This window comes from Bufo bufo, chromosome 2, assembly GCF_905171765.1.
Source record: "Bufo bufo chromosome 2, aBufBuf1.1, whole genome shotgun sequence".
Taxonomy (NCBI): domain Eukaryota; kingdom Metazoa; phylum Chordata; class Amphibia; order Anura; family Bufonidae; genus Bufo; species Bufo bufo.
This window is the reverse complement of record NC_053390.1, coordinates 496,996,501-497,009,091: the sequence shown is the minus strand read 5'-3', so window position 1 is coordinate 497,009,091 and position 12,591 is coordinate 496,996,501. Positions and strand designations below refer to the sequence as shown.

The window sequence follows — 12,591 nt, the reverse complement described above, 5'->3', positions numbered from 1 at the left end:
GCCTTTTTCCTTAAAGAGGACCTTTCACTAGATTAAAAAATCTAAACTAAGTATACAGACATGTAGAGCGGCGCCCAGGGATCCCCCTGCACTTACTGTTATACCTGGGCGCCGCTCCGTTCGCCTGGTATAGCCTCCGGTATCTTCACATGTTAGGCTCCACCCAGGGAAACCTGCCGGCATCTTTCTCCCATGCTGTAGCGCTGGCCAATCGCAGCGCTCAGCTAATAAGCCTGAGAGGTTTTTTTTTCTCTCAGGCTATGAGCTGAGCGCTGCGATTGGCCAGCGCTACAGCATGGGAGAAAGAGATGCCGTCAGGTTCCCCTGGGTGGAGCCTAACTATGAAGATACCGGAGGCTATACCGGGCGAACGGAGCGGCGCACAGGTATAACAGTAAGTGCAGGGAGATCCCTGGGCGGCGCTCTACATGTCTGTATAGTTAGTTTCGATTTTTTTTATCTAGTGAAAGGTCCTCTTTAATGCTAGTGTGATGTAAAAACAGCATAGATCGCTGTGCTACACTGTTCCCTTAACTCACTTAAATTCATCTCCTATAGGAATTAAGGAAACAGCATAGCACAGTAAGCCTGACAACTAGCGTGTGAAGAAAAACTGAAGAATAACAATCAACATTTCTTAGCAACTATCAGTGAAAAACGCAAATGCTTTCCATTTTTCACGCAAGGCCAAATCCTTCTATTGAGCTAGGGCTGTATGAAAATGCACAATAAGGAACATGCTATGATTTTTTTCCAGAACGCAAAGATATGTGAAATACTATGCTCATGTGCACAGGCCCATTGAAATGAATGGGACAGGATTCAGTCAGAATGATATGCGATTGGTACACGCTTCGCATATGGACAGAAAACTTGCTCGTGTGAAAGAGCCCTTATCGAAGCCATTCTGTTTACCCATTTTCACATACTCCTTCTCAGCAGGCTAATGGGCTCCGAAGCTCCTTAACCGCTCTGTCCTACTTTCAAGCGTACACATCTCTTACCCGGTGGATCTCCTCTCCCACCATTTGGCTGGGGAAATGATTTCTTCCGATTAAATGGACACTCATCATGATTGATGCCATTTCAATGTACTTGGTTGCCGAAGGAGTCCAGCCTTTCTCCTCTTATAGACTACCTTTGCCTTCTAGGAACTGATTTTCATGAGCATTTAGAGTTGATAGATTTAACAATGTAGCGGTCGAGTCCCCACTATAAATAATTCTTGGGGTTTTTCTTTTATCAGGTGGTGAGGACCATGCTGAAGGCGAGGAGGCCTTCTTCTGCAGATATTTATTTTAGTATCTGAAAGTCATTATTTTGCAGGTGTGATAAGTCTCCTTCTTTTGATTTTGCTCTCTAGGATCATCTTTTTGCAACAGGGTCTGGATCTGGTCCTCGGGGGCCCTGGGTTCTGAATTCTCGCACTGGCCTTAGTCACCGATAACTTTTCTTCAATAGGTTGCCTACTCTGTTTCACCCTGTTGTTCTGCCACTATGTCATGGGATCTTAACCTGATCCTAGACTCCTTACACGTGGACCTTTTTGAGCCTGTCAGGTAAATTCCCCTGTGCCTCCCTTTCCTGGAAAGTAGCATTCATGGTGGCAGTCACCTCCATCAGTTGCATGTCTGAGTTGGTGGCACTTTCTTACAAACCTCCTTTTCTAGTTCTTCACCAGCAAAAGGTGGTACTCTGTCCAGTGCCTTCTTACCTTTCCAAGGCAGTCTCCTCTTTCCATTTGACTAAGGACATGGTTCTTTTCTCTTTCTGCCCCCCTCTCTGTCACATCTCAGGGAATCCTGTCATCTGGACTCAATTGCGTTTTTCTCTGCCTGCCAGCTTTCATAGTTCAGATGCATTGTTCATTGTCCCAGACGGCCTGCGCAAGTGTTTGGCAGCTTCTTAGGCTACACTTGCCTTATTTGACTCGCCATCAAAGAGGCCTATGGCGCTGAGGGCAGAAAACCCCCAGTTGAAGTCACTGTTCATTCTGCCAGGGCAGTGGGCACCTCTTGGGTGGTTCGTCATTGGGCTTTTGCTCTTCAGGTGTGTAAGGCTGCTATGAGGTCTTTTCTCCACACCAGGGTAAGTACTTTTGCGTCCTCAGACGCTCCCGTGGGTCACAAGAGGTGCAGGACACAGCAGTGTGATCCTGTTTCCTCAGGTTTTTTTCCTTTCCCACACTGGACTTCTTTTGAAAGTCCTGTGTAACCCAGTTACATGAGCGAGGAAAGAACATTTTGTGTTAACATTTCTTTCTCGCTGAGTTCATTGGGAGATATCACACGTAGTTCTTTGTGTTCTGTTTCTTATTTAGGAGGTTTTTTTCTTTGATAGTTTTTTTGGTTCCAACCCGTCTCATGTTCAGTTGTTGGTTTCTCCTGGATTTTCCTACTGCTTGTGTACAAACTGATTAGCTCAGTGCCTGCAGAAAAGGGAATAGCTGCTAGGAGGAGCCAACACTTCTTGGCTTAGTGTTTGTCTCCTAGTGGCAGCAATCCTTTGTCCCCCAATGAACAGAGTTTTTACAGGTGCATAAAACAAAAATCTCCTTTTTTTTGTTCATCTCCCACCAAGTAAATTGAATAAAAAGGAATCTAAAAGGGTTATGCACCCCAAAATGGTACCTATGAAAACTAATCTTGCACCTCAAAAATCGAGCCAACACACAGCTCCTTCGAAAAAAATAAAAATAAAATTATAGGTCTTGGGACGTGGCACTGCAAAATCTTTTCTTTTTGTTTTTAGGATTTTTATTGTACAAAAATAGAAAACTTAATAAAAACTATATGAAGTTTATCGCTGTAATCTTACTGACCCAGAGATTCATGTTTTTTATGCTGCACAGTGAACTCTGCAAAATTTAAAACTTAGAGGCTCTGTCAGCATGATCAACCCTATTAAACCAGGTATACTACCAGTTAGGGCTCATCCTGATAAAATACCTTTCTTTTCGTTGTATTCTAAAAAGCTGCAGAGTTTTTATTCATATGCGAATGAGCAAGTTGGAGCACCCGGGGGCAGGGCTGAATCCTTGGAGCACTGATTTTGTCTTCTGCACACTCCCCCCTCCCCTTGATTGACAGGGCTAGACATCAACTTAATGAGGGCAGAGCTGTGTCTTAGCATTTATGCATCATATACACCACTCACCTTACCACATTGAGAAGAGTGTATTTTTGTGCTTAGAAAGCTATTATACATATTACTGGTTTGTTCATAGGCACACTATATGATTAAATGAAACCAGTACTAGGTGTTCACTTTAGTATGGAAAAAAACATCCTTCTTTATGTGGTAATGCTATAGCTTTGTGGTAAGTGATCAGCCTTGCATGTCAAGATCCTAGGTTCAAGTACCAGGAGAGACTTTTTTTTATGCCTAGAACCCTAAAACATATTACTGGTTTATTCCCAGGCACAATATATGAATATAAAGAAACCAGCAATATGTATTAGCTATGTAAATATAAAACATTTTATTCTCACATATGGTAAGGCTGTAGACTTATTATGGGTTAAATGAGGAAGAAAATAAAAAAACGTAAAGTCTCTCCCAAGATTCAAACCTGGGATTTCTATATGCAAGGCAGACCACTTTCTTCCAGGCTACAGTGTTTCCATATTGAGAGTTGAAGTTTTTCTATACTAAGAAAGCTAATATAGATCACTGGTTTCATTATAATTATATATTGTGCGTATGAATAAACCAGTAATATGTACATTAGCTTTGTAATCATAGAAATACACTGTATATGGTAAGTGGTGTATATGATATGTACATACTAGGACACAGCTGCTGATGTCTAGCTATGTCAATCAAGGGGAGTGTGAAGCGTGCAGAGCAGAGTGTTAGGCTGGGTTCACACGAGCGTGTCCGGATTAGTTCCGGATGCGTCCCGGTGTGTTGCGGCAAACCCGCGCGAGTAGGAATGCAATTGCAGTCAGTTTTGACTGCGATTGCGTTCCGATGTTCAGTTTTTATCGCGCGGGTGCAATGTGTTTTGCACGCGCGTGATAAAAAACCGACTGTGGTACCCAGACCCGAACTTCTTCACAGAAGTTCAGGTTTGGGTTCGGTGTTGTGTAGATGTTATTATTTTCCCTTATAACATGGTTATAAGGGAAAATAATAGCATTCTGAAAACAGAATGCATAGTAGGTGATCAATTGAGGGTTAAAAAAAATAAGGGAAAATAATACAGTTTATAGACTGTCACCTAGCAACCATGCGTGAAAATCGCACCGCATCCGCACTTGCTTGCGGATGCTTGCGATTTTCACGCAACCCCATTCACTTCTATGGGGCCTGCGTTGCGTGAAAAACGCAGAATATAGAGCATGCTGCTATTTTTACGCAACGCATAAGTGATGCGTGAAAATCATCGCTCATCTGAACAGCCCCATTGAAATGAATGGGTCCAGATTCAGTGCGGGTGCAATGCGTTCACCTACCGCATTGCACCCGCGCGGAAATCTCGCCCGTGTGAACGCAGCCTTAAAAAAGCAGTGCTCCAAGCATTCATCCTGCTTCAACTTGCTCATTTGCACATGAATAAAAATGCAGATATCTCTGCAGCTGTTTAGCATACAGCCAAAAGAAAGGTGTCATTGTAATCATGATGAGTCCTACCAGGCAGTATGGTTTATTAGGGTTCATCATGCTGACAGAGCCTCTTCAACAAGACAATAGTGAAATTGCTTCCCCCCCCCCCCCCCCCCCTCTATTCCCATCACAATAAAATTAATAGTTAAACATGGAGTTATGTGTACCCTAACATGGTGACATTAAAAACTCCAACTTGTCGAACAAAAATCCCCCCCCCCCCCCCTCCCAAAAAAAAAGCCCTCATACAGCTATATAGACAGCAGGAAGAGAGAAGGGAGACTGCACCGTGCACGCCTTCCTTTCATCCAGCTGATCGGCGGGGGTGCTGGGGGTATGGACCCCCACCAATCTGATATTGATGACCTATCCTATGGAGAGGTCATCAGTATTAAAGCCTGGAAAATCCCTTTAAATCCCTGACTGATACAGCAAACTGATGTTTGGAGATGGCTCATTGACTTCTATGGGAGAGTTTAAACATGTGCAGGGAGGAGATGAACTGTGTCCATCATCTGTAGTGAACGATAGACCTTGTGTTATTTTCCTCCAGGTTTGTATAATGTAGGTGATACATTTCACTGTAATCCTACTTGAGGTGATAGTGATTTCTACTAAAAAGTAATTTATACAGCAATGTGGAAACTACAAGATTTTAGACATTTTGGATATAGAAAATAAAAAGAAAACAATTAAAATATATTGAAACAATATGGTCATTTTCTGATGATCCATTTCTTTTGAAAGAATGATCTCAACTTGTTTTACTTTTGGATATCATGCCATCTAAATGTGTTGTATCTTGGTTTGCAGCTGGCAGTTTTAATCAGAGAGTCAAGGACCGACGTTCAGAAACTGAAACTCAAGATCTTGTGCATAGTGAGGTAAAACCCTTTATAGTGCACATTTGTTAACCAATTTATTTTCTTTTCAGACATGTGTACTAAACTCCATCAAACTTTTTTTTTTTTACTGAAATTATTTTAAAGGCTATGTACACCTTTTGGGGAATTTTTTTTATTATTGCATTGTACTAATTTTTAGCTAAAATAATTTTTTCAGTTGATCTTTATTAAAAAAAACTTTTGCCATTTTCTCTGTACAGCTTTGAGATTCTCTAGTAGCAAGCTCTGTATTTTTACTGAAAGTACGATTATCACAGCCCTTTATGACAGAACACTTAAATATTTTTAATAAAGACCAATTGATTTATTTATTTTTTTGCCAAAAATGAGTAAAATGCAATCATAAAAAATAGTTGCCTCCAAAGGTGTACAATACCTTTAAATGTGTTTAAAACTTCAAGTCACGTTGTTTCTTTGCTGTATATTTGCAATGTTGTGAGCAGTTACATGCTCCAGTGGACATAACATCTTCAAAGTTTAACATAACAACATTTTTCTTTTTTCTTTTTTTACAGCCTGATATGCCCATGTTAGAAAATCAGAACCCCTCAGAGACTGAGGTAATACATTTGTTCATGTACCAATAATGCATACAACACTTGGATGGCCTTCTGATTTATAAACTAACTGGAAGAAACACTGTGACTGGAAAATAGATTGAAAAGTAGTGATGAAGAATTAATACCTAAAGGTGCCAATACACATTGGGTAACAGAATACGTCAACTGTCTAATGTGTATTGGGGTGTCTCAATTCTCCCCTGAGATTGGAGGAGAGAAGGATTTGGCATGTTGAATTTCAGCATGCATCCCTGGAAGATAAGAAAATGCCAGAGGCTTATTCCCCTCTTCCCATTGCCATAGCGTTCAAACAGTATGATTTGGGGGATGCTATATCTCCGCTAGCTACCTTACATCTGGTGGCATTAGAGGCATGATACATGCATACTACATTTCAAGTGCGTCTCACCTCATTTTTTGCAATGTTTCTGTGGTGTATAATGCTGTGTGATCACTGGATGGACTGCTATACAGCTATGTGCTAAAGATCTTTGGAAGAGAGGAGAACACTGGTTTCATTCATTGACTATTGGAGCACAAAGTGTAGACTCCGATGAGTGTGCAGTCATATTGTTTATCAGGTACATCTTTCTAGGTGTAACAGATGTGTCAGAGATGCAAATTGTTTGATTTATGATAACTATGTATAGAAGGTAACTTCCGCTTTCTTAATCTGATGAGCAGTATTATTTTGTTTGCAGATAATTGTGAAGGTGCAGACACTGATAAAAATGCTGTATAGCCTGCAGGTGAGTTACATTTCATTGAAAGGAAGTCTGTCAGCACAATTCACACTACTTAACCGCTAACGCTGTTGGATAGAATATATCAAAATGAAAGCAAGAATACATATAGTGGTGTTCATAGCAGCAGCATAACTGGAAAAAAGAACTTCAGTTTGCCTTGTGCAAAGAAGTGCCCTGGCTTTGTGTCAGTAATTTCTGGCCACCCCCTCCCCTTTTGAATTGACTGATGGGTGGTGTTCCTATATGGCATATCCAGTGTCTTTAGTGGTTTAGTCATGTTAAATGTGCCCACAGACTTATTTTTTATTTTTTTTTGAAGTAGGAATGTTTCTAGAATTTTTAGGTAGAAGTTATAGTCACGTTACCTTACATATACTGTATTTGGGAATCATTTTACAACTATTCTCTAATAAACCATTTTCAAATCACTCCCTTTACAAGCGGCTGCTATTATCTTTAACTTCAAGTGTGCCTCCAATTTCATAATGATATCAAACAAATGGTCACACTATAATGTGTATATCAGGAAAATAAGCGTATGCTTCTTTCTTTCTAGATGGTAACAGCTGATTAGCAATTTATTTTTTCTGTTCTTTAGCTACTTGCTCTAAATCTTCCACAGAACCATAGCCAGGGGCACTTATTCAAAAAGCTGCCTGGGGACAATTCCCTTGCTTCCCATGGTGCCCAGGATTCTTTTAGGCCTCATGCACGCGACCGCACCATGTTGTGCGGTCCACAAATTGTGGATCCCACCCGTGTGCGTTCCGCAATTTGTCTTATTAGCTTTGCCAGCTACACAGACTACACAACACTGTTTTGCCAGGGATAGAAAGAGCATGTTGCTATAGCTGTGTCCAGCCATCAGGAGTGCACAGAAAATTTGCTGCTTGATGGTGGTTTAAGGGAGGGTTTGAGATAATTAAGGTAAATGGGAATGTTTTCCGGCCTGAGAAGAGCAATTAAATAGGTCAAATTCACACTTCAATAATTTGGTCAGTGATTTACATCAGTGATTCAAAACCAATAGTGAAGCCTCCACAGAGATAAGGTGTAAGGGAAAGATCTGCACCTGTTCTGTGTTTTTGACTCACATCAGGTTTTGGCTCCCAATTAGGGATGAGCGAACTTCTGTTTTTAAGTTTTGGTTATCTAAGAATTCAGTTATGGATTCTGCTGCCACGGATCATAAGTTGTGGTCTATGGTAGCGGAGACCATAACAGAATTCTTAGATAATCCGAGCTTGAAAACAGAAGTTCGCTCAACACTACTCGCAATAACTGATGGAAACAACTGACCAAATAACTGAAATGTGAAAATGGTCTCAAAGGGTTTTTTACTGATGAGCTGTCCTTTGGCTAGGTCATCCAGTATCTGATCGGTGGGGGGTCAGACTCCTAGGACCCCCAACGATCAGCCATTTGAGAAGGCATCGGCGCTCGCAGTAGCACCACTGCCTTTTCTCTGCTCATCAAGTACAGAGCTGCACATTGTATAGCGGCTGTGCTTGGTATCACAGCTCAGCCCCATTCACTTCAGTGGGGCTGAGTTTTGCCTAAGCTATGTGACCGATGAATGTGACATCACATGCCCTAGACAAAGCTGGAGAAGGCCATGGCTCCACTGTTAGATCTGGTGCCTTCTCAAACAGCTGATCGATAGTGGCCACGGATCAGATATTGATGACCCTTCCAGAGGATAGGTCATCGGTAAAAAAAACTCTTGGAACACCCCTTTAAATAATTATAATTGAAGATACAATTTTTAACTTGTGACCTGCATATTATAGATAAAGATATACAAACAAGCAACAATTCTCTGTGCTGTTCTAATTTTTAGGCCTTGATAGCACAGCAGGACAGCTTCATAGAGGTGCAGCGAGAACGGGAAAAACAATTCCGACAGCAGTCCAGGGGAAATTGGTTGCTTGAGCAGGAGAAGCAACGAAACTTTGAAAAACAGAGGGAGGAGTTCGCTAATGTGCAGAAGCTACAAGACCAGCTGAAACAGGAAAGACAACGTTGGGAGCGTGAAAAGAACAGGCATCAAAAAGGCATGGAAGCTACTGAGATGATGCTAAGGCAAAGAGAGGAGGCCTCACGCATTGAAATGGAAAAGTTGAAGCAGGAACGGATAGAACTAGAAGCACAGAGAGAAGCCTATCAGCATGATTTGGAAAGGCTGCGTGAAGCTCAAAAAGCAGTGGAGAAGGATAGAGAGCGTTTGGAGCAGTTGAAGAAAATAAAGAAGCCAGTCACTGCAGGATCATTTACTCCCGACCTGGTGCAGGTTACACTAGTACGTATTTCCTGACAAAATTAATGAGCTAAGTGATCATAGCTTTCCTTAAGACATTATACATTTTTCAATGGCAATATTTTCAGATCCAAACTCATTTCAGTGAACTGTTGAATTGCAGACCGTAGCTCTATAGTTCTCCACTGCACCATAGTTTTGTGTTAGGGTGCTTTTCCTGCACCTTGTCATATACATAGTAACAGAGTTGTGGTCATGCAGCACTTTTTTTTTGTGTCTCTCTCTTATAGCAACTCACATCCCTGTTTAGGGTTGGCGGACATGGTGGCAACCAACATTACATTGTGTAACGAAAGCACTATACACGCCAAAAGCACAGCAAAATTGAAAATTGCCATTTCCTTTGTGTGCACTTTGGGGTGATTTATGATAAGTAAGCGACTTTTTGCCATACTTTTATTACAGATTTGGTTGCAAAGGGGATTTGCAGACAAATCTGCCACTTTTTCCCGCTCATGCCACTTTTCCGAGGTGGCGGAAAAAAGGTGGTGGGCCGTCCTGTCTCATTTATCATTTTTGACGCCTATTTTTGGCAAGGGAGCTGGCATAGATTTAAAGTGTAACTGTCATTCTATTTTTCTTTATGCAATGTATAGGGGCAGTGACATTGACCATTTTTGTAATATACTTTAATTACGGAAATCATACTTTTCTATTAGAAAAATAGCTCTAAAGTGGCCCATTTTGAGCCTTAGTAACGCTCCTCTGTCTTCTGTTTACATAACACAGTCAGTGTTAGCAGGTCTCCACTGTTATGTAAACAGAACACATAGGAGCTTTACTAAGGCTCAAAATGGGCCACTTTAGAGCTATTTTTCTAATAGAAATGTATGATTTCCGTAATTAAAGTATATTACAAAAATGGTAAGTATCACTGCTCCGACACATTACAAAAATAAAAATAGAATGGCAGTTACACTTTAAGCAAGTCGCACAGCCAGCGCCTAAGTTATGTGGAGGTCGGCACCTAAACATAACTTAGGCGCATCAAGTGCCAGCGCAGGGTTATTACGGTCTAAAACAGCGGTCTTAATAAATTACCCCATATGTGAATATCAAAACAGCAGGAGCATACGCTTTACAACACCATATAGTGCCATGACACCTCAGTTACAATGCACCCTGCACAAACTAGGTCACAATATTTCTACTTGATGGCTATAATATGATAATAAAATGAAGTATGTTAAAACATGCCAGTGCTTTCATGATTTTTTTTTTTTCAGGGTTTAGCCCATTCTGCAAGTTTTAATGGAGAAGGAATGCAGAACTTAGAAGGAGCTGGTCATCTGGGTATGAAACCTTCAGCCAAAACCAGTGCATCTGTGTCAGCTGCTGACTACCTGGAGAGGCCTGAGGTCACGCGTCGGGACAGTAACTCCATGGAATCAAGACCAGCATTGAAAAATGATGTGCCTATTCATTTGTTAAGTGCCACTAATCAGATCCAGAAGCCCTCATTACTGACAAAGCAGCAGATCCCTACGAAGCTGGCCACACTGACAAAAAGTGGGAGGGACAAGTCTGGTAGAGGAAAAGCTTCTCATCGGACTGAGAGTTCAGGTCAGTGGGAAACAGACTGCCACTATTCTTCTGTTCCATAGGCACAGTACTTGTTTGGCTTTCTAGATTAATAGAACATGGAAGGGGTGGGAGATATGATCAATCCACTTGATCAAACCCAGGTAGTTCTCTGATCTTTTCATATGATATCTATATTTCAGCACAACTTTTTTGTTATGATTTTTCAATTTTAGTTTTGAAATGTACATCACTGCATTCAGTATAAATGTTATTGTCTACATCAGCATCCATAGGTCACAGGCCCCTTATTCCATCCAGAACTTCTGAGAAGGATGACAGTACTGCGAAGGCTCGAAGAGCAGCTAGTCCGGGTCTAGTTGGCAGTCAAGTAGCATTCTTTCAGCAAGGTAAGCTATGTGGGACTGTGGATAGGTCCTCAATATCAAATGGGGTGGGGGTCTGACACCTGCCACCCCCAGTGACCATCTGCTTGTCGCTGGAAACATAATAGTGGACAGAGCCAGAAGCTGAAGGTCAATTGCCATGCCGGCATACTGCAGTTCAGCATCTAGTCACAACGCCTGCTGCAAAAAAGATAAGTGATAAGGTTCTTGATCCTTTTACATTAATAAATGTGTCAGGCTTGTTACTGGTCACAATTCTCTGTAAACCCCACTGAGGCTGAGGGCCTCTAACAGACTCATACCTCCTTTTTTACTGACCATAAAGCAAGCAAAATATATATAGACCCATTACACCAACCCTGCTACACCAATAACGGATTAGAAGGGTTTGCCACTTTCTGATTAAATTTATCTTCTGCCATAAACTGCGTACTGGCATAGGAAATGCTGGGACACTTTATTCTTCACTGAAGCTCCTTGCTGCCTATTGTGTGGATGCAACAGATTCTCCTGTATCCACGCATGCGCTGAACGATTTTAATGGCCTCCACAGAAGAGGGCGCAGCCTGCGAGGTGGTCATGTGAGTAAATGTAGAAGCAATGACCACCACATCCAGTGTTTACTTATGTAACCTTGGGCAGCAGAGTGGGTTTCCACTTAGAAACTTTGGTAAGCAGTAAGGAGTTTTAGCGTTTCCTATGCCAGTACACATTGGCGGCTTTCTGAAATTTCATATACCAATCACTTTAAGCTTTGCTATGCATTTAACTGACCTGAAGACATTCCCTTGAAGGGGTTGTCCGGGTTCAGAGCTGAACCTGAACATAAACCCTTCTTCCCTCATTCAGCATTTCATGCTCCGATGCTCCCCCTTGCCCTGTGCTGAATCGCACAGGGCAAGGGCTTTTTCTTTAGATCTGGTGATGTACTGGGTCTCACTATGGGTATGCTAGGCTTAACTTCTGCCTAGCAGTGATCCCTGGTGATGTCACCAGCACTAATGGGTGGTCTTTAGCACTGCCTCAGCCTGTAAAAACAGGCATAGGCAGCGCTACAGACCAGCCGTTAGTGCTGGAGAAGTCACCGGGATCACTGCTAGGCGGATTAGTAGTGAGAATGTAAAAAAAAAACAGCCTTTGCCCTGTGCGATTCAGTGCAGGGCAAGGGGGAGCATGAAATGCTCCAATACTCCCCTTATTGGTGCTGAACAAGGGAAGAAGAGTTTATGTCGAGGTTCAGCTCTGAAGTCGGACAACCCCTTTAAAAAGAACCTGTATCCTCTCCTGTCATGTCTGTTTTGGCAGTTACTTGCATCCCCCTTGTAATAACAATTCTGGAGCAATGTGCCATTCCTTTATTATTCCTGATTATTCTAGATCGGTATTACCAGTTGGGAGTTTGTCCCTGCACAGTCTGACATTATCCATTGAGGGCTGCCAGTGTCAGCCTGTGCAGGGACACACACCCAGGTTGTAACAGACAGCTGGACCTTCATTTCAAACTGCCGGCAATTCTCTTTCCTCCAC

At 41.9% G+C, this 12,591-nt stretch overlaps 1 protein-coding gene across 2 annotated transcripts in view; it reads left to right on the top strand.

Annotated features, from left to right (window-relative positions):
- The window catches only part of ARHGEF18 (Rho/Rac guanine nucleotide exchange factor 18), a 620,551-nt gene that overhangs the window by 602,412 nt on the left and 5,548 nt on the right, over positions 1-12,591 (top strand). For both annotated transcript variants that reach the window (XM_040417798.1, XM_040417797.1), the window contains 6 exons: positions 5,422-5,492; positions 6,029-6,073; positions 6,775-6,822; positions 8,660-9,118; positions 10,363-10,699; positions 10,945-11,067. In XM_040417798.1, the coding sequence (XP_040273732.1) occupies positions 5,422-5,492; positions 6,029-6,073; positions 6,775-6,822; positions 8,660-9,118; positions 10,363-10,699; positions 10,945-11,067 (1,083 nt within the window). The remainder of the gene's footprint in view (positions 1-5,421; positions 5,493-6,028; positions 6,074-6,774; positions 6,823-8,659; positions 9,119-10,362; positions 10,700-10,944; positions 11,068-12,591) is intronic.